General features: G+C 39.5%; 1 protein-coding gene across 1 annotated transcript in view; it reads right to left on the reverse strand.

Moving 5' to 3' along the window:
• Nucleotides 1-15,787: 15,787 nt before the first annotated feature.
• The window catches only part of LOC134740849 (peroxisomal ATPase PEX1-like), a 35,382-nt gene continuing 27,995 nt past the window's right edge, over nucleotides 15,788-23,174 (reverse strand). The window contains exons 12-14 of the mRNA XM_063673501.1: nucleotides 21,478-21,636; nucleotides 19,625-19,743; nucleotides 15,788-17,904 (exon numbers count right to left, since the gene is read on the reverse strand). Of these exons, the coding sequence (XP_063529571.1) occupies nucleotides 17,817-17,904; nucleotides 19,625-19,743; nucleotides 21,478-21,636 (366 nt within the window). The 3' untranslated portion in view covers nucleotides 15,788-17,816. The remainder of the gene's footprint in view (nucleotides 17,905-19,624; nucleotides 19,744-21,477; nucleotides 21,637-23,174) is intronic.

A 23,174-nucleotide genomic window follows, 5' to 3' on the forward strand; every position in this document is an offset into this window, starting at 1 on the left:
AGTAAGGCGCTATTTCCATATAGCTTCAATTAGAAATCAACCTTATCAACAAGCGACAATGTCGTACCTTTTGGTTAAAAACGTCACAAATATTGAAATAACGAACATAGGTCTAGAACGCAACGCACCTTAAAAAATTATAACAATTTTTGCACACAAGACAAAAAATCCAAAAATATAAAAAATGCTTTTAAGAATGCGCAATTTTATTTTTGATCGAACTCATTGTTTTTTTGTTACAACTTACTAAAAATAACAAACTAATGTTCTGGTAGTTTATTGTTGTTTACCATTGACATAGTATATACAAGTAGTTTTAGACATGAAAGTCATGAAACCGAGCGACCAGGGTCCCTTTTCTCAAAAGCTTGTAACTTGTAATACAAATGGAAGTCCCTTTCTAACAAAAGCTGTCAAAAAGTGACATCCGCTTGTATTACAAGCTTTTGAGAAACGGGCCCCAGGGGAAGAGAAAGACATAATTATTATATTCATGTATTGACAGTCTCATGTATGGCAGCATAATCCTTTTACTCTTTCACTCTTATAAATTTCGGTAGTTCGCCATCGCCTCCTACCTATGCTGCCATAACCCGACCATGAAAATATGCCCGGTCGGTGATAAAGAAAAAGCATGGCACTATTTTCTTTTTCCTCTTATAGGAATCGCAATAAGACTATATTTCTCTATCAAAGAGTGTCAGGCCCTTGTTGTTTACCAATATCTCAATTGTCATTTTGCTGGGACGTCAGTCTTCCGTGACCACAGACTAGTGCAACTAGGGAATGCAAAACCGGTTTTTATTTGTATGAAAATTCGGTTAATATTCGGTTATGAACCGATTTTTCCATACAATTAAAATTCGGTTTTGCATTCCCTAAACTCTAGCTGAAACGTCGGAAAAAAGGTTAAATAATGAAATTTAATCGCGTTAGACAATAAAAATAACAAATCAAAAACATGACTATCCACAACACTGATTTAAACTTTCACGATTTTTACTCATTATTATTAACAACGACGGGACTTAATCGCGTAAAATAAGTATTAAACCCACCTCCGACGCCACCGACAACGCCGTCCTCGAAACGTCGGAGGTGGGTTTAATACTTATTTTACGCGATTAAGTCCCGTCGTTGTAAATAATAATGACTATCCACGATAGGCACTGTGCGTGTGTGTTCCAACGTTTACGCTTAGTGCTGAGAGTATTAGGAGAAGAATTACTAGAACCCACGGGGGTCCTTAATGATGAAGCTAATTATTGTGCTGAAATTCGAACCATATAATGTACTCGTACTTAAACAAAACACAACCATATTGTAGTTTCGGTGGGTGGATCGCCGTGACATAAACATAACGTAGTTTCGAGTAACGCGGTTACCTCCCGCGCCCCGCGCCCCGCTCCGGGCGGTGGCGAAAATGACAATTTTGTTAGCCCGTGCCTGTGTCACGGTGAAAGCAGTGAAATGGGCAATGTTAAAATGTCTGGCTTTTACATTTTTAGTATATTTATTTATTTTAAACTTTATTGCACATAAAAAGCGTACAACAGGCGGACTTAATGCCATTATACACCGTGCTTTTATTTAATTCCGTGAATTTCGGGGTATGGTTAAATGTTGCATATAGCGTTGTTGTAACCAGGCCGCGTAGCCAACCTGCCTTTCGCTTACGCTCCGTAGCGATCGAAAAGCAACTGTCACTGTCGCACTAATATGGAAGATTGATAGAGAGACACAAAAGGTTTCGTTGTCGAAGCGATAGCGAATGTCACTTTGGCTAGGCCGGCTGGGGTCGGAAACCGGTATTTGCTCCATACAAAAATACCGGTATTATTACGTTCTTTTTCGTTCTTTTGTTTATAATTTCATTTTTAATGGGACGTTTTAATAATGCAAAATTGTTTCCTAAATACATGATTCAGTCCTACGTAATGAGCATAAAAAAATTCAAAATATTGGGCTATTTCGGGGTTTTTAAAAAATACCGGTTCCGAGCCCTGGTTCTAACATGGGTATTACTACATTTAACTCAACCAACATGTCATTTTCGAAGTAACATATCAATGTCATTTCGAACTTCGATCGTCCGAGATAGTACTTAAGTTAAGTTTAAGTCGTAATCAATATGTAAACAGGCCTTAAGTGTACAGTCGCCATCAGATATATCGGATCGGCCAAGGTGCTCACAAATATCTTTTTTTTATTTTTTATTTATATATTCTAATTTACAACTTAATTACTAAACATTTATATTCTCGCCAAACTGTTACGTTTGATGGCGAGATGCGCTCAGTTTTTATACACTTAACCTATTAAAATAGTTTTATAATTTAAACTATCAGTTTCATTAGCCATAATATACTTATACAAACTATTGTTCAAAAACAAATAAAAATAAAAATGGCAAACAATGTAAACAAATATGTCAAATATGTGTAAATATGAACACGCCTCTATTGGCAAGGCGTTAGAGTGCCTGTTTAGATATTTTTGAGCGCCGTGGACGCTCCGATATATCTGATGGCGACTGTACACGCTCGTAGGGGCCTTATCAGAAAAAAATAAATGATTGATTATCTCCGAAATGTTACTTATTGATTTAAGCTCAGGAATGCATCCTTGAAATTAACGGATATTTAAAAAAACACGGTGTAGACTTGATTCAATTGATAAAAAATCATAGAAATTATATTATTGCCTATACTGAATAGGTAGGTAGGTGACCGAGTTCATAATTAATTCCTTCACCTTATTGCAATAGATTAAGGTGAAGAAATGTATACAAATTATTAACTCGACTACATTATAGACTGTAATAAAGATATATTGATTGTGATTATGATGTTGTTTAAAGTGAGCTAGTAAATTTATAACTTCGCTAAGAAGTACTTCTATCAAATGAGCTACCGAGACTTCATCCGATGACAGCGAATATTTTCACCATATCGCTCATATGCGTCTTAGGGAGGCGCCTAGTGACATCTACCGTAAGACACACACACATTCACATTAAGTACATATTTTTTCCGCTTTTCGTATGTAATTTCATGTATGTAATTTAGTGTAGGTACTGTCCTGTAACATAACATAGCCTGTATGTTAATACTAACAACTATGGACTGTAAATGTCTGAACTATTTTTTTTTTTTTTATTTGTAAGTAATGACCGCTTCGATTTATGACTATTTTTTACCAATCTCGGTGCGAGATAATAAAAACATGAGTTTTTGAATAAAAGTGACTTTCAGCATCTAAAGGCGACCAGCCGGCGGCGGCAAAATGGCACATAACGTGATATTGTCTAGCGCCGTACCGTCGCGCGCACGAGTGTCTGCGATACAAGACACAAGTGGAATTATTTCAGCCTAATAATGAACAAAATATAGTTGGTCAAACCAATTTATCAGTCAGTAACAACCAGGAAAATTATACTCATCCCTTTCTTTTGGGTACTAGTGTAAGACAAAGATAGTATGAATTTCTCTGTCTATGTTCGAAATGAGACAGTCCTTTGACAAACTATAGCTACTATTTTAATTAATGCTTCACTTGGGTGCGCCAAAGTTCACATAAAATTGCGACTTCGATTATTGGAAGTCCGAAAATGTTTGTTATATAATTTTATATCATAATGATCATTACTTATAACTTGTCTTTGCGCATAACTATCGTAACACCAAATCATTCATGTTAATAATGTCAATCGTAATAAATATCTGTAATACTAATGTTAATTTTCATATATTCTTTGAATATAACGATTTTAAATAATAAAATTTTATATCATATTTATTTTTTAACAACGATTTTAAGCAATAAAATTTTATATAATATTTATTTTAAACTTTACCTGGTTTTATTTATAAACTGTCAGGTATCTTGCATCCACACCACATTTAACTTGCTATCAAATAAGAAATACAGTCCCAGAGTCGGGATAGGTACGACGACGAGCGAAGCGAACGGTTTCTTGTGTTCCTCAGAGCGGAAAAAGGAGCCCCGCGAAGCGGGGCTTCGTCGACTCCTTGGCGGCCCGAAATAGCTTAATAGGCTAGGTACATGAAAAATAAAAAAGTTGCGGGGACATGACTAATAATAATTAATAATAATGTACGTTCCAATACACCCATACTTTATATGTCATGTTTTCAAATACTTATACAATTTAAGTTTATAATTAATAAGTTTATTATAAAAAACCATTATGAGTCGTGACGAATAGTTGGAATTGACATTATGTTGTTAAAAAAATCTGCCTACAGATAATTATGAGCAATGATTTTGGTAATACAAATTTATATACAACAAATTTGTACGCAAAAAAATTATGACATGATTATTATGATCAAAAAGCGTTATTATGAAAAATAATATGACAAGTAATGTTATGTGAGCCAATATGGACCCGCTTCACTTCCCTAAAGTTGGAAACTCTCGGCGGTAGCACGGTCGTATTTTTATCGCCTGTCACCATGCCTGTCACGTTCTAATAAGTATGTAAGTGGGAAAGTCAAAAACTGACATTGGCAAACTCACCCTGTGCAAAATTACAGGGAGTTAACGCCAGACAGAAAAAAAAAGGGAAATAGACGGGCATAGTGACAGGCGATAAAAATTGAACCATGCTGCCACCGCTGGAGCAGATAACCTTTTGTTCGAAGCCTAGCATATGATTGGCTCGACAGTCGCCCGCGGAATAGACTACCCGCTTTTTCTAATTGTATTAATTAAAGAGGGTAGTCTATCACGCGGGCGAGATAACGTAACGTTAATCATGTGCTAGCCCGGCTGTTCACACACCTGAATTCCGTCACATATCATCCCGTAATGCAGCGTCTTACGCAAGCGAACAACACGCGTACGCGAAGCGAAGCGGCGCGGCACGGCGCGGCGGGCCCACGGCGTTCGCGTTCGCAACGAGATCGCCCACGTAGGACACTTCAGGTATCAAAGGATTGATTCACCCCGCTCCGCTCCGCTCCGCTCCGCGCCGCGCCGCGCCGCTTTGCGTTCCCGTGTTGTTCGCCTACGTAGTACAGTCGCCATCAGATATATCGGAGCGGCCGAGGTGCTCAAAATATCTGAACAAGCGCTTAACGCCTTGACAATAGAGGCGTGTTCAGATATTTGTGAGCGCCTTGGCCGCTTCAATATATTTGATGGCGACTGTACGCTGCGTAATAATTCCGGGCGTGTGGTCGCATTAGCATGAGACTGGTTGCCGCAAACACCCCGTGTGAATACGCCTTAATGGGCCTTCTGTGTGCTACTATCAGTAGAGTACTATGGGCGCCAATGGATCTATAGTGCAGTGGAAGAAAATTGTGTTACAGAACGAGTCTTATATTGATACTACCTTTTGCCCGCGACTTCGTCTGCGTGGACTTAGTAACAGCAGCTAAAGTAAGTATAGCGCCTGGAAAAATATTCATGCACACAAATTAACAGGCATTTATTAATTATCTCAATTCTACCCCGCTTTTCACTTTCTTAAGGAATGATTTTCGGGATAAAAACTTTCCTATGTCTATCTTCGGGACTCAAACTATATCTATGTCAACTAAATCGGTTCAGCGGTTTAAACGTGAAGAGGTAACACACAGACAGACAGACTTTCGCATTTATAAATTACCGAAATTTACCAATGAAAAATTATAAAATTCATCAGTTCTTAAAACCATATTTTTAAAACCCCAAACTGATTATCAATTGAATGTTGACTATGTATTTATGACAAAATAGCTTTGCATTTACTAACAGCAGATATATAATCCTGCATTATGTAACTATTCATGTTCATTCAATTGTACTCCCATACTAAGCCAGTAATGTATGACTGCGGTGACATTAGCATGAGACAGGCGGGCCAATTCGAACCTAAAGCCTGACCAGGAATATATGATCACGCGCCATCTTGCGGAATTTCACTGGAACTAATTTTTAGGATTCCGTACCCAAAGGATAACAACGGGACCCTGTTACTAAAACTCCGCTGTCTGTCTGTTTGTCTGTCCGTCTGTCACCAGGCTATATCTCATGAACCGAACAGTTGAAATTTTCACAGATGATATATTTATGTTGCCGCTATAACAAGAAAGTAAAAACAGTATAAAATAAATGTTTAAATGGGGCTCCCGTACAACAAACGTGATTTTTTTGTCGTTTTTTGCGTAATTTGCGGAACCCTTCGTGCGCGAGTCCGACTCGCACTTGGCCGGTTTTTCATACAATACTGAACTGTCACCCTATACATGAGAATAACAACGCCCTCTTGACAATGATCATAATAATATATTACTGGTCAGGCTTGACACTGATATCATAATGACATTTATCTACGATGTGTGTGTGTAGATAAAGTAGTGTATGCAACTGTACATAATTGGGCCTTAAAACGCTCGTGTGATTCTATTATGAAACTCGCTGACGCTCGTTTCATAAAACCACACTTGTGTTTTGTGGCCTCTCATTATGTATCAGTTGCATAAACTACTATTAACTGATGTCATTCAGTTACCGTGCATTTCGCTCGTAACTTATCCGTGCAAGTAATACTGACGCGGGCGAGATACACGATAATTAAATAACATGATTCAAATATCATTCTGATGTCAGTGTACCTTCGAATTGGCCTGAGGGCGGCCGCAAACAGCCAGTGTGAATGTGTCCTAATGGTCCATGTGTTACTAAATTGCAACTAAATTGTGGGTATTAAAAGGGATAATTACGACATGTTCTTCTCTGCAGGTCACAAATCTTAACCGATTCTCAAGAAATTTTGTTAGCAGTTTCGGTAGTTAGTTTTTTTGTCATTTTGTTTTTTGAAAAATGTTCAAAATGGCGGAATTTGGCATGAAAGACTTAAGCGCCAGTAGGGTCTGGCACTTTTTAGGGTTCCGTACCCAAAGGGTAAAAACGGGACCCTATTACTAAGACTCCGCTATCCGTCTGTCCGTCTGGCAGTTGAAATTTTCACAAATGATGTAACTGTTGCCGCTATAACAACAAATACTAAAAACAGAATAATATAAATATTTAAGTGGGGCTCCCATACAACAAACGTGATGTTTTGCTGTTTTTTTTTTCGTAATGGTACGGAACCCTTCGTGCGCGAGTCCGACTCGCACTTGGCCGGTTTTTTATTAAGACTATTGTGAGTTTGCTGTGATTATATGTAGATTCGAACTTAAACTATCGTGAGACATATTTCACAATATTTAGATCAGTACGGTTTTTACTCACTATTATTTTTAGTCGCTTTTGGCGACATGTTTCGGATTCTTTGGAAAATAATAGTGAGTAAAAACCGTACTGATCTAAATATTGTGATTAGATTCAATGAAAGCGAGGTCTAATCTACAGCTTACTAGTAATAACTAGTTTGTTTTGATTCGTGCAATACTATCATGTAAACTTTGCTTGCTTTGATTGTTATTTTTATCAGAAAAACGGGACACAGTCCAAAATTGTCACAACACATCGCATGCTGTCAAAATCCGTGCGTAATTGTGTCCCACAATAATAAGATCACGTGGTCACGGCGTAGCGCGCTACGTGCGTAGCCGCCGGGCGCAATAACGTGCTACTGCCGCCATGTTTGTGTCTACGAAAGGACTACGAGCTAATAAAGGGTGGTAGTTTTATTTGCTCGAAGAAAAGTGGATAGAATAGAAAACTGTGACAATGGAGCGGTAGAGATACAAAGGTAGAACAATAGTTGTCGCGAGGCCGTTTATTAAGACAAGGCCGGCAATTCCGGTGACCATAATTATATACTCAAACGATGTGCGGAAATATGACGAAACACTAAAAGGTAAGAAAATCATGTAAGATACTACTGATGGTCGACCAAGTTCCGTAAGGTCTAAGCTAAGTCTGAACCGACTTAAAAAGCAAAGAGTAGAAGCGACACATTTGAAAATATAACGTTTATAATTTGGTGCAGAGTTACGCAGCGTCTTACGTAAGCGAACAGCGGCGGGCCTACGGCGTTCGCGTTCGCAACGATAACGTCCACGTAGGACACTTCTATCTATAGGTACCTATCAAAGGATTGATTCACCCTGCGCCGCATCGCTTCGCTTCGCGTTCGCGTGTTGTTCGCCTACGTAGTACGCTGCGTTACCTTACATCATAAGTTCACCTAACGATCTTTTTTTAAGTGTAGTCCGCTTAAGCTACGAGTAACTTTACACCGACTTGAACAGAACAAAGTGAGGGAGTTTCATTATAAACGGCATATTTTTTACATTAATTATGACATTTGTACACTTTGTTATTGCGAATGCCATGCCCGAGTACCTAGAGATTTCTAACGGATCGGCACCGCGCACCACCACCATACCACGTTGGTAAAATATACAGGGTGGCAAAAACATAAGTGCATTCCCGTTGCCAGGGAGGTTTTGGGATTATACTGAGCAACTTTTACTATGGGACCAACCACGAAATCGCGAAAAAAAGGTTACCCTCCCATGGAAAACGGACCAGCCAAAATGTATGAAACAGTCAAAAAATTTTTTCTCAATTTCGGGGTTGGTCCTATAAAAGTTTCTCGGTATAATCCCAAAACCTCCCTGGCAACGTGAATGCACTTATTTTTTAGCCAGCGTGTATAAATAGCGTACAGAGACCACAAAACACGATATGAAAGTGTTGTTATAACAAAGCAGGCCCCGCGGCGCTCGGCGGGCGCTGATAGCAATTAGGCTGTCGTCCAGGGCTATTAGTGCCGCCTAGCTGCTATAAGTCTTCGTTATGGCTTTTAACCGGCTTTCAAAGGTTTGTGTTCGTGTAGTTTTGACAACGATGTTAGATCTTATAAACAAATGTAATTTAGTAGTTCTAAATTAGAACTGCGAATTACAAAAGCTTTTGAGTGTTCTAGAACAACTGGAAATAATTAGGTAGGTACAACAATCGGAAGCATAAACATCACATTTACGCCTCGTGCCAAAAATCTGATAGCACCTGTGCTGCCCCCTATAGTTTATGCACGCTCCCTATAGCGATATGTCCTCCATTCTTAAAGCACAGAATAAGTAATAGTATTCGCCGCTATACTTACTCAACCTCGTATCTGCAACACTCATTTTATGACAAAAACACCCGTATTCCGAATGAAAGAAAAGCGACATTTCCATCAATGATTGTTGCAGATATGAGGTTGAGTATAGCGACGTATTATCATACAGAACGGCCACGCACCGCCCCGCCCCGACTCGAATTACCTCGCCCCGCGACAGCAGATTGACGGCCGTTTGCCGGCCGCTCAGTTCTATTTTTAAGCAACTTACTCACACTATGACGCATGACGTGTGTACAGACGTGCCGTTCACACATAGAAACGCAAGTGATTTTTGATATATAGCGTGTCCGCCCTGTGCCTAAAGTTCAATTAGCATTCCAAGAGAATTTAGCCATGACCTCAGGGAAAAGGTACCACAAGTGACGTCGATGCCTTAAATATACGAGTTGGGTGGCTGGGTGCCTAGCCAAGATGACAAGAGGGTTCCGTACTTTTTAGTGTTGGTTGTTATAGTTATAGCTGCAACAGAAATACATCTGAAAATTTCAACTGTTTAGCTATCAGTTCATGAGATAGAATCTGGTGACAGACAGATGGACAATGGAGTCTTAGCAATAGGGTCCCGTTTTTATCCTTTGTGTACGGAACCCTAAAAATGTATCAGGATGACAGATGCTACGAAGTCTGACATTTTCCATGCATTATGTAAGTTTCGATTGGCGTTTTGAAAGATTGTCATGTTGGCTATGCCCCCTGGAATAGCAAGGACAGAAGGACAAGGATAGTGTGAACCCTATATGAGCACAGCGTCCACACAAACAAACGGCAGGGAGAAAGGAAAATGTGAAAATGTTATTCCCGCCCGTATAATAGAATGTCTACGGAGACGGCGGGGAGAGTGGGGAAATTTTATAGAAACAAGTCTGAAGATACACTTTTTAGTAGCGAAGTATATGGGGCATTTTCTATGAAAAGAGACCTTACGCCGCACAGCGTCGCGCGGCATTGTATTTATATCGGAGCATCGTTAATAATGGTGTAAGCGCCATCGACAATAAGGTCCCTTTTTATAGAAAATACCACATATTATTCATATTATAAAGTCAAGTGCTGAACCCCTTGCGGTTTGCCCGATGATCTCAGTACTGCTCTCGGAAAACACAGATGATTTGCAAGAAATGTTACTTTTTGAATTTATTTGAATTAATCAAAATTTCAAAATATTAATACTTTCTTCGGTTACCGCGATAGTTGCTCATGAAATAATTCAATATACGCGATATAATCCGATTTCATCCTTTTTTTTTTTTTCAAATATTTTTCTTATGTTCAATCAAATAATTTACCATCATATTAGAACATTCCTGAGATTTACTCGGGATCTCGGTAAATGTCAACAGTGTAGAGACGTTGTATAATGTATAAAGAATACAATATTATGCCCGATCTTAAGATACATCTCCCACCCCGCACCCGTCCGCATTGTGCCGCGCGGGTCTGTTATACGACTATTGATACGATATTTTTATTTCCCGCTCAACACCAGCGCTTTGTAACACTATTTACATAACTTTGTACGTACAATGTCGCGCTGTATGGGAGAAAATTCTAAATAACGACGTTATAAGATGCCGGTTTGAGCTGCAGGGATTTTTACACATCATTTCTCTTATTCTACATATTATATGGCAATTTCAGGCAAATAAATACATACCTTAAACCTAGAATACATATTATACAGTTAGGCGAGGAAATAAATGCCCAAAAAAAGGTGTAGAGGGAAATGCGGTGAACACAATTTTTGACTTCGTTCCGTTCGTGTCCGTTCGTTCGAATTTTTGAAATCGGTTCGAGTTTTATAAAAAATATTTTTTTTAAATTTTGTTTTTACTTAGGAATGGTGTCAATGTTGATACCATAAATGAATGCAGCACCCCCGATTTATACGAAAACGATCCCAAACCCGGCATAACAGCTTCACTGATGTAGATAATCAAGATAAAAATGAGAGCCCCAAATAAACCTTCAAGAGCGGATATCTCAAAAACTATACAAGATATCATTTCCCTCTATTATACCTTCTTATTGCTTGGCCTAAATATATCTTTAAGAAAAACTAAAACACACTGGTTGCGATGCATTTCGCTACCCCACTCTGTCACCGCCCGGCCACGACGCGGCGGCCATAGGTGGGAACGAAAGGTCCGATCGCTGTGTCTGGCTCCAACCTATGGCCGCCGCTCGCCGCTGCCGCCGCCGCGCGATGTCGTGGCCGGGCGGTTAGGGAGCCGCCCGCGGAACCGCCGAAACTTGACACCCTTCGGCCAAAGCTCCTCCTTGGTGAAGGTCGCTAGACGTTTAGTCGGAACGCTCACCACAAAAGAATTGAAATTCGCATTGTGTATATTGTTATTTTGTTTTTATTGTTTTATGCTTATACATAGTGTCCAGTAAATAATGGTTGTCCATTATCATGCACATTGCACCTTAGTATTGTATAGGCTGGTCCAGAAAATTGACTTATTTAGGTTTCACTAGATTTTTCAAAACTAAAAACTTTTATTTAGGTTTAGTAAAAGTTTTGTGGTTTTCGAGATAACCGGACTTTTCTTTCCTTTTCAAGGTTCCGTACCCAAAGGGTAAAAACGGGACTATTACTAAGACTCCGCTGTTCGTCTGGCCGTCTGTCCGTCTGTCACCAGGCTGTATCTCATGAACCGTGATAGCTAGACAGTTGAAATTTTCACAGATGATGTATTTCTGTTGCCGCTATAACAACAAATACTAAAAACAGAATAATATAAATATTTAAATGGGGCTCCCATACAACAAACGTGATTTTTTTGCTGTTTTTTCCGTAATGGTAAGGAACCCTTCGTGCGCGAGTCCGACTCGCACTTGGCCGGTTTTTACTTGATAGCTATCACTTTACTTCACTAGATTATTAACGATGTAAATAGCATGATGTAGATGTAGTGTAGGGACGCCCAGCCGGAAGCAGGCGGGCTGTCGATCACGTGTCGCGTTCATTCAGCCCACCCATGTAGCATTTATACGTCATTATGACGTCAGCGACGTCTTTATGACGTCACAATGACGTCATTGATACGTCAATATGACGTCGACGACGTCACTTTGCTACCTGGGCAGTTCCCTGAAGTTGGAACTGCAGAATACTGTCCCCGGCGGCATTCCCACGCTATTCTCCTCAAAATAACCTTATCGAGTTAAGCCCCTCTCATGTTAGCATGTGTTGTACCCTTTTAGAATCAGTATTAGAAATTTTGTAAAACTTAGTCACCCTTGTTATTCAGTACATTTTTTATTCAATAAGTGATCAAATTTGTTAAAATTTTAAAGAAAAATGTGATTGAAAAAATTAGTGGCAATGGCAACTCAATGGGGTTGGCCGGTCGAAATAATTATGAGATGGCGCCAGCATAGCTTGCCCTGTCAATCCCTAGAATTGTGTAATTATTTTTTTTTAATGCCCTGGATGCCAGCCCTTTAAGCCAAATCTCATAGAAAAAGGGGCAAGCTATGATGGCGCCATCTCTGCAAACCTTTGACAGTTGCCAACCCCATTGGGTAGGTACCTTTTAATTGGTTATTAAAGTAAAAAAGTGCTAAGACAATTTCGCTTTTTTTACCGTGGTATAAAGTGTTCTGAAGAAGAAAAAGGGCTCGGATACTGGCTGAGAACACAACAGTATAAATTGAATAAGGACTGAAACCTCTCAATGAAAATAAAGTGGCTTCTCCATTTGCGAATAATTGTCCGGAGATAAACAAACAACGGCGCACATAAAACTGAGGATCGGGAGCGCAATAACAATAAGTTACGGCTTAGAGAGCCTTTTACTACACACGATTTTCAGGGGCTCATTTCTCGAACGGTATTAGTTATGGATGGTATAGAAAGGATCGCAATCTCTTATGGCACAATTGCTGTAAAAGTGACCGCGTTAAGCTTTAAATAATAGTTCCTAATCTCTCCGGTGGCGCTAGTTAGGCCCTGGGACATGAGTATAACATGAACCATATAAGGCAACAAATAACCCGACCAAATTACGTAGGTTGTTTTTGGTAGTATTTCGGTGTATGGTGGCGCCGCCTAATTACTGTTTTTTGATGGACACTTTTCATACATAGAGATTTGGCTCCTTTATATAGTCTCCGTGTCTAATAATATTAGTATGTTGCCATGGTAACCTGTTGAGGTTGTATTTGTATAGTTTTTGATATGTATAGGGTATTTGACCGTATTTAAAATAAATTATTTTACAACATGCATGAAATAAAGCACCAGGAGATTAACGGAGTAACGTAGACAGCAGTTATTTTTAGACACAATTTCTATTTTATTACCTGTATAAAACTAATAAAGAGTAGGTAATTTGACTGTGACGTCACATACTAGTGTTTCATATAAATTCCATAGTAGCAAAATTGTTTTGACAGTTCGAAAAAAGAAACCGATTTGACTAGTAGTCAAATACCCTATTGTCTATGTTTTGTTTAAGTTCCTTTTTTATAATTCTATATTTAAATATTGACGTATATCTGTTATTTATGTTTTTTAAGTCGGTTCTTGATTAAATCTGGTGCAATTCAGTCAACTGCTTGTGTTGTTCTTTCAGATTTCCACTTTTCCAAAACTATCGAAACCTCTCTTCTAATAGTAACACAAACGATTTGACAGTTCGTGCACTAATAATATTAGCCTAATAACGTTCCAGAAATGGGCCCCAGGAAACACAAAGAATGGTTGAACCTTCAACGCATGATTTTTTCCTTTTTGCCTGAAATTAATTATGTTACATAATTGTTTACTGATTCTTGGAAAAATAATTAAAAAAAAACATCTATTTTCACAGCTAAATCAGTGTTAGAATTTACATAGAGTAAATCATAATTTTTAGGGTTCCGTACCCAAAGGGTAAAAACGGGACCCTATTACTAAGACTCCGCTGTCTGTCTGTCCGTCTGTCACCAGGCTGTATCTCATGAACCGTGATAGCTAGACAGTTGAAATTTTCAGATGATGTATTTCTGTTGCCGCTATAACAACAAATACTAAAAACAGAATAAAATAAATATACAACAAACGTGATTTTTTTGCCGTTTTTTTGCGCACTTGGCCGGTTTTTCGTACCTGTTACAACGCGTGAATTATTTCGATTACAAAACAAATATTTAGTTGAGATATTACCAGCGGCCGTAGCACGGTCGCATTTTTATCACCCGTCACCATGCCTGTCACGTTCTAACAAATATGTAAGTGCGAAAGTGACATGCATAGTGGCAGGCGATAAAAATGGAAGCATGCTGCCACCGTAGACCTTAGGTTACCACACGTCATAGACATAGTATATACAAGTAGTTATAGACGCGCCACCGAGCGACCGGGAGTAAGAGATAGAATATTCATATAAAATTTGGGCAGCATAGGATTTTTTCTCTTTCACTTATAAATTTCGGTATTTCGCCATCGCCTCCTACCTATGCCACCCGGTCGGTGATAAGGACAAATCATGGCACTATTTTCTCTTTCCTCTTATAGGAATCGCAATAAGACTATCTTTCTCTATCAAAGAGTGTCAGGCCCTTGCGTCGACCTCACGTCGTGTCGTGTAAAGACTCCTCCCGCCCCACGGCGGGCGGTTTTGTATTTTCTATTATAGCTTTACGGCGTCTTATTTCCATAAATATGGCGGCTAAACACTCGCCCTTTATGTCGGCAGTGATTTACAAAGTGTCGCCATTGCCGAGCCGATTAGATGACGCGCTTTACGTGTTTTGGATTTTTACATTACATTTAAGCAATAATAATATATCTTTGTGAAATAAAGAGGCGTGTTCATATATTTATGAGCACCTTAGCTGTCTCGACAGGTGCAAGTGCACGTCTTCACATACGCGTTCGGTGTGCACATGCCTTTAGAGTAATGTCATCATGCCTTCAATGAGGGCTAACACGTATGAATTCGCCGCTAGGGGCGCTAGTGTAGATGGTGGTCTTTTCCATACATGGAGACTATATAAAGGAGCCAAATCTCTATGTATGAAAAGTGTCCATCAAAAAACAGTAATTAGGCGGCGCCACCATACACCGAAATACTACCAAAAACAACCTACGTAATTTGGTCGGGTTATTTGTTGCCTTCACGTTGCCTTATATGGTTCATATATGTTATACTCATGTCTCAGAGCCTAACTAGCGCCACCGGAGAGATTAGGAACAATTATTTAAAGCTGAAAGCGGTCACTTTTGCAACAATTCTGCCATAAGAGATTGCGATCCTTTCTATACCATCCATATTGTCCATAGTTCGAAATGTCAAATGTCACTTGTCACTTCAATGACTGACAGCTGTTCTTTAGTCTTTTGGACCACCATCAACAGAGGCGCCAACTGGTGAGCAAAAAAACGATAGCCCTCATTGTCTTACTATTCTTCATTTTGGAAGAAAACTATCATTTTAATTATTATAACCCCTGATGCAAAAAGAGCGTTGTAATAGTTGCTGTTGTACTACATTTACTTTTGGACTTATTTATGCGAACGGGAACCAACCCAAACCAAATACTCGTTGAAAATCGAACCTTAATGTCAAAACAATGTAGTTTTTTTATGAGTATTTGGTGTGGGTTGGTTCCCGTTTGCAAAAATACGTCCATTTGCCATCACTACTTTTTTCTAACTTCACACCAAAGGATTGTACAATAAAAAGCATTTTAAAATCCCAATTTTTATCATTTATTATATTCAACAATAAATAATTCAAATAAAAAAATAACTGCAATATATACAAATCACCTAACAAACTTTGCGCTTAAATAACTTCGCTTACAGACTAGACTTTGCACCACAGATAAAATAGCGATTTAAAACTAAACACAACATAAAACTTGCTACAATAGGGGGTATTACTTCAATGTTCTGCTGCCAGAGTGCAGCACTAGCGGCTATAGTAAACCATAGAGTAACTTATGCATACTACGTCTTAAACCGTTTTTTGACACGTTTTCACAGATAATAAAATATGACATTAATGCATCAAGGCGGTTTATTTACAAATGGCCTAACGGGAAACGCTAAAATCGAAATTTAGTTATCTGCCTCTTTATCGCTCGAATATGCAAGTGATAGAGGTTAAATAACGAAATTTCGATTTTTTTGTTTCCCGGTAGACCCTCAGATTGTGGTAGTAGCGCCCCCTTCGCAGAGTTTCGCGTAATATTCCCTATTTAAGCTCCAACAAGGAAGGAAGGAAGGGAAAGTTGGTAGTTAACTTTCCCTTCCTTGCGTACAATCTTGCTTCCTCAGCCCCGAGTTCTAAGAGCTCGTGCGCGAACGGTAAGTAAGGAAGCTAGAGTACAGTGACATCTAAGAATATCGATACGGACAAAGTGCCAAAAATATGCTATACTCACAGAATAAGTAATAGTATTATCATACAGAACAGCCACGCACCGCCCCGCCCCGACTCGAATTACCTCGCCCCGCGACAGCAGATTGACGACCGTTTGCCGGCCGCTCAGTACTATTTTAGGACTTCCGGTTCGAGCGCCATCTTGATAGTTAGCATCGTTATTAATTACTTTGTTTTTTGCTCATTAATATTGTTTAAAGTGTAATATCGTATATACAGTAAACTAATGTGGTAGTGTGCAGTGAATGGAGAATTAAATTTTGAAGCGCGTTTAACCACCATCTTGGAGTCAACGGCCGGTAGTCCACGTGCTTCTTGTAAAGTCTAGCTATCGATTTACAAGAGCTAACAAATCACCGTACACTGTCTTGTACAACCGTACAATTTTTGTCGTTTTTAAACCTCTTAATACCTTGATACTGGCGAAATAGTCCCACTGGGCTGAAGCCATAATTTTAAAAGAAGAAGAAGTACTATTTTATGACGAATGACGCGTGTACAGACGTGCCGTTCACACATAGTAACGCAAGTGATTTTTAGGGTTTCGTACTAAAAAGGTACAAAAGGAACCCTTATGGTGTGACTGTCCGTCTGTCTGTCACATTGACATTGCTAAATATCTCGAGTACTACTGAAGCTATCAATATGAAATTTGGAATAGTTATGAACAGCGCTAACCTTAACAATTTGGAAGTATAATTTTTTATTGATGTATATCGTGTCCGCCCTGCGCCTTAATACATGGGTGTATACACACTTTGTCCGTATCGATATTTGTAGAAGTGATTGTTAGTAAGCCAAATATTAATTGATTATATAAAATGAGTAAATATACGACACATTCGGGCTACGAATTTGACAGATGATATAGCGGCTGTTATGCGGTAACAGTTGTAAGTGTTGTAACCTAAATTTGACTTTCATTGTTGAGACTTAGTTTGTGTTACAACAGCCGTACATCGCCATCTACTTCAGCTGACAAACTCGGTCCGATTTTTATGAATTAATGAAATCATCATCATCTTCCTCGCGTTATCCCCGCGTTTGCCACGGCTCATAGGAGCCTGGGGTCGGCTTGGCAACTAATCCCGAGAATGGGGGTAGGCACCTTCCAACCCAGAGGGTAAACTAGGCCTTGTTGGGATTAGTCCGGTTTCACGATGTTTACCTTCACCGAAAAGCTACTGGTATTTCGTACATAAGTTCCGAAAAACTCATTGGTACGAGCCGGGGTTTGAACCCGCAACCTCCGGATTGTAAGTCGCACGTTCTTACCGCTAGGCCACCAGCACCGCCGCTAGAAGCGCTATGAATTAATGAAATAACCAATTTTTATTATTTTTTGACTAGGCCAAGGTGACTCTCTGCTTCTCCAGTTGCCGAGACATCAGTTTCTGGTCTGCGGACAGTTTGTCGCCTCTGAACCTTTGATATCTACAACAAAACACATACATGTTAATTAATTTCCTCTAACATTGAAGCGTCTTCGTCAGCTTAGGCAAAAGTGATATATTTTTTTATTTTATCTTTTATTTATTTATTGAGAAACAAACAGTCTTAAAATAAACATGAGTAACTTAGCTAATAGCTACAAATTGATTTTTTATAGACCTATAGTTTCCTAATTCAAAATCGAGGTACAATTAAAAAGTAATGATAAATAGTGTAAACTTGTAGTACAGTCGCCATCAGATATATCGGAGCGGCCGAGGTGCTCACAAATATCTGAAAACGCCTCTATTGTCAAGGCGTTAGAGTGCGTGTTCAGATATTGTGAACACCTCGGCTGCTCTGATATATCTGATGGCGACTGTACCTAGTAATAGTACATAATCATAACAATAGTATGTACATATAAATGTATAAAAAAGAGAAAAGACTATGATATATCCGGCTGATCTCTTCTACAGGTCGCATTTCTCAACCGATTCTCGAGATTTTTTTTAAATACCGGACTCATGTGTGGTCGCAGGGTGTACAGCACACTGCCACGAAAAATGAAGTGATAAAAGAATTTACTATAAATAAGTCATTGTATTGAATATCCGTCAAAAACAGCAATGTAACATTTAAAACTTTCGCGTTTTGAACACAAGATAAGGGTAATTGACTACTAATCAAATCAGTTTCTTTTTTCGAACTGTCAAAACGATTTTGCTACTATATGAAATTTATATGAGACACTAGCATGTGACGTCACAATCAAATTATCTAGTCTTTATAGTTTTATACGGGTTTTAAAATAGAAAATCTGTCTAAAAATAACTGCTGTCTACGTATCTTTATTAATCTTCTGGTGCTTTATTTCTTGCATGGTGTAAAATAATTTATTTTACAGTACATTTGGAGCTACTTTACCGCACTAGTGCGATAATTAGCACATTACGTAACTATGTCGAAAATTTAAAGGGCCATATGTACTGTAAAACGTTGTACAATACATGTGCGAATAGGTAATTCGCAACTAGTGTCGACTTAAAACACTCCCTTCGGTCGTGTTTTAATGTATTGCCACTCGTTGCGAACTTCCTATTTATCGCACTTGTATCGTAATGTACTATTAAATCAGTCAAATACCCTATTAATAATATGTGTTCAAAACATCATGTGTTTACTTTTCTCATAGATTTTCGTCGAGTTATTCAAATATTTCAAATCTCTGTTATTAAGATTTCGCTGGGACATCGATTAACCGCGAACAAGACCATTCTAACCTACGTCAAAAGTCTATGAAAAGCATAGAGTAACTTATACTAGAGCGGTACTGTCATAGTAAATTTTGTAACCCCAGTAAATTCACTGCCATCTGTCGACACACTTAAAAACTAAAAATGAAGATTTATAAAAATACGATAAAATGTATTTAAATATGGATAAATGATTTTTTTTATTTGCATAAATTATTTTTATGATTTTGACCCATGTTCTTTAACTGATATGCATTAAAATTGTTAAATAACAAACGAAACCGTCAACGCCATCTTTACGACAGTAGGCCAAAGCTAGTAGCGCCCTCTGAACGAGAATCGAATTTTCTTGATTTTCGACGCACGTTTTTTCCTTAGACTGTATCCATCTATTACGGAGTTATATCTATCTTTGATGAAAAGGTAAACCATTTGTTTTCACAACGGTCGTAACAAATGCAACGTACATCATATCGTAGAAGATCCTCTGCTCGTTGGAAAGCGAAGGTTTGGTCTCCAATAACGCGCTCTGTATGTCCGTCTTCCGCACCACCACTGACTGCAAGTCTTTCTCTACACCACTCAACTGAAACAACGAACTTACATTACTAACTTTGAAGACGCTCGTCTCACTGATCTTGATACGAAATGTCAGATACGTAAATCCCGACCGAAACCTTCCTATAACTAAGCCCGCTACACACTCTCGACAAGACTATACGAGACTTGCCGAATACGAGAGTCTTCTTCTTCTTCCTCGCGTTATCCCGGCATGAGAGCCTGGGGTCCGCTTTGACAACTAATCCCAAGAATTGAGGTAGGCACTAGATTTTACGAAGGCGACTGCCATCTGACCTTCCAACCCAGAGGGGAAACTAGGCCTTATTGGGATTAGTCCGGTTTCCTCGCGATGTTTTCCTTCACCGAAAAGCTGAAGTGTAGGCATAGAATATTAGGTATTTATAGGATTCAAATAACATGTAATTAGATCATAAGGATCACATAGCTTAGCGGTACCATATACGGAGAGTCATGTAAGATGACTCTCCCCCATATTAGGTTAGGAATGTAATCCATATACGGAAAGTAATGTAAGATGACTCTCTAACAACCATTTGACACCTTTCACGTGTAGACCTCCCAAGTAGTGTGATTCATAGTTAACCTAGATAATTTAGTATATAAAGGATTGTATATTTTAAATGTAGGCATTATATCTTCAGTATTTAACCGACAGTCTTGTGTTTTACTTCTGTCTTGGGTCCCATCTTTACAAAGCAACTGGTAAATATCAAATGATATTTCGTACATAAGTTCCGAAAAACTCATTGGTACGAGCCGGGAGCCGAATACGAGAGGGTAGAGTGAGTATTCGTCTATGTTCGTATTGTCTCGCGTATATTCGTGTTGTCTCCGTTTCGTGTTGGTAAAATGGCCAACATCAAAGAGGTCTCGTGAACTTTTGTCTTCTTCTTCCTATCCCATCTCGTGAACTTTTGTGTTAGCGCGAAACTATTCCTCTACATTTTCGGCGCTCCAGTTTTTGGACGTAAAAATGCATACGAACATAGACGAATACTCACTCTACGTCTACACTCTCGTATTCGGCAAGTCTCGTGTAGTTTTGTCGAGTGTGGAGCGGGCTTCACTTTGGCACAGTCTCGGCAAATGTCCCGGCAAAATCGTCTTGTGTAGTCTTGTGGAGAGTGTGGCTTTATATTTACAATGATTCTGGTCAACTTTACTGACCCATCTGCGACATAATTTTTAAGAACAAGTTCGGCTTTGCAAGCCATATTAGAGCTCACGCTCGTAATTAGCTAGGGTCGCCGTTACCGATTACGGCATGGATAGCTATATATATAAATTTAAGGGTCTCTATTGTTTCCCATACAGTTTTAAGTCATAATGTATTATTTGTCCACATTTTCGTTAGTCATAATTTGGTTTTTCTCAGAAACGCGTAACTTAACTAACCTAACCTATCTATAGGATAACCTGAGGAAAATCCTGATAAGTTAACGGTTTCAGAATTATGACAATCATTACATTATGACTTTCAATAATTATGTCAAACAAAGGGACCCCATAAATTTAACTGTAGGCTGCACTGCTCAGACTGACTAACATTTGTTTAGCGACTTTTAAAAATAAACTTATACATTTTAAACTCACCAGCTGTTTCTCTAGACTGCCAAGTTGGTCTGTTACCTATAAACTCTTGAGGACCGCCGGTGAGTAACTCGGTGGCCTCCGCTAACTGTAGTAAGAAAACTTCTTCGACTACGTTTCTGACAAGGAACTTATAGTTTAAACTCACCAGCTGTTTCTCCAAACATCCAAGTTGCGCTGTGACCAGGAGACTCTTGAGGTCCGCTGGTGAGTAGCCCTCGGTGACCTCCGCTAGCTGTTGTAAGTCCACGTCTTCCTCGATGACCACGTTTTTGCTCAGCGTTTTTAGCACTTCGAAACGATCGTTCTGCGGGACATCAATAATAATCTGATAAAGTACATATTTTATAGTAACATTACTATTAATTTTTAACACACAGAAACGTCTGCGATCGATGCTATTAAGCTTAGAATACATTTAAAAGTGGAAAAATTACTGCCTTGGGTGAGACTTGAACTCACGGCCTCTGGATAGATACTCCAGCGCTCTGCCAACTGAGCCACCAAGACCTCATCCATAGTCAGCAAATCTTCCCACTATATGGGTCTAGGGGACCCTAGCGACATCTACCGTAAGAGTGTTACACTTCTTAAACGGCCACCGGAGCTCCAAGTCATATTGGAAATTCACCAGTTACGATGTGCTACCCATTTTAAATTAATTTTTAACAAGCAGAAACGTCTGCGATCGATGCTATTAAGCTTAGAAATTTTGTCATTTACCCATGTCTTTATTCATAAACGTTTTTGGTTACAACGTCGTTTAAATTTATGATGATGGGTCTGGTAACGTGGAGCGCAGTAGATAAGTCGTGTATTACGCCTACCGTCTTAACGCAGGGTCGACTAAGTAATTGCGACTAGTCCCAGCGATTATTGGCCTTCGCGCACCACACAGTCAGCTGACCTAATAGCAGTCTAACAACAATACGAGTTGTGTTTGATGCTAGTTGTACCTGGTCAGGCGGAGCGCAGTATATATGCCGCTGTAATCTCCCCGGTCGCAGTAACGCAGGGTCGATTAAGTCGGGGCGACTAGTCGCAGCGATTACTGTCATCACGCACCACACGTTCAGCTGACCTAATAGTAGTGTAACTCGCGAGTTGTGTTTGATGCTAGTTGTACCTGGTCAGGAGGAAAGCAATATAGCGCAGTGTCGGAGGCACTAGTGGCGCTCTCTCTCTCTCTATCTAATATGACTCGTACACTATAATTATAATAATTTATAGTATGTTTTATTAGATATTACAACAGGTCGTCGTCACCGCGTCCTTGTCCAGCAGCAACCGGCGCCGGCTCACTCTACTCCAGCTCCACGTGTCGGGGGTACAAGTTATTCTGTCTTTCCCTCTATCTAATACTATCTCTCTCTCCCTGCGCTGCGACCATCTATGCTCTTCGGGCACAGTACCTGGTCAGGCGGAGCGCAGTATATATGCCGCTGTAATCTCCCCGGTCGCAGTAACGCCGGGTCGATTAGGTCGGGGCGACTGGTCGCAGCGACGACTGTCATCACGCACCACACGTTCAACTGACCTAATAGTAGTCTAACTCGCAAGTTGTGTTTGATGCTAGTTGTACCTGGTCAGGCGGAGCGCAGTATATATGCCGCTGTAATCTACCCGGTCGCAGTAACGCAGGGTCGATTAAGTCGGGGCGACTGGTCGCAGCGTGTCATCACGCACCACACGTTCAACTGACCTAATAGTAGTCTAACTCGCGAGTTGTGTTTGATGCTAGTTGTACCTGGTCAGGAGGAACGCAATATAGCGCAGTGACAGAGGCACTAGTGGCGCTCTCTCTTTCTCTATCTAATATGACACGTACACTATAATTATAATAAT

This window comes from Cydia strobilella, chromosome 4 (genome assembly GCF_947568885.1).
Source record: "Cydia strobilella chromosome 4, ilCydStro3.1, whole genome shotgun sequence".
Taxonomy (NCBI): Eukaryota; Metazoa; Arthropoda; class Insecta; order Lepidoptera; family Tortricidae; genus Cydia; species Cydia strobilella.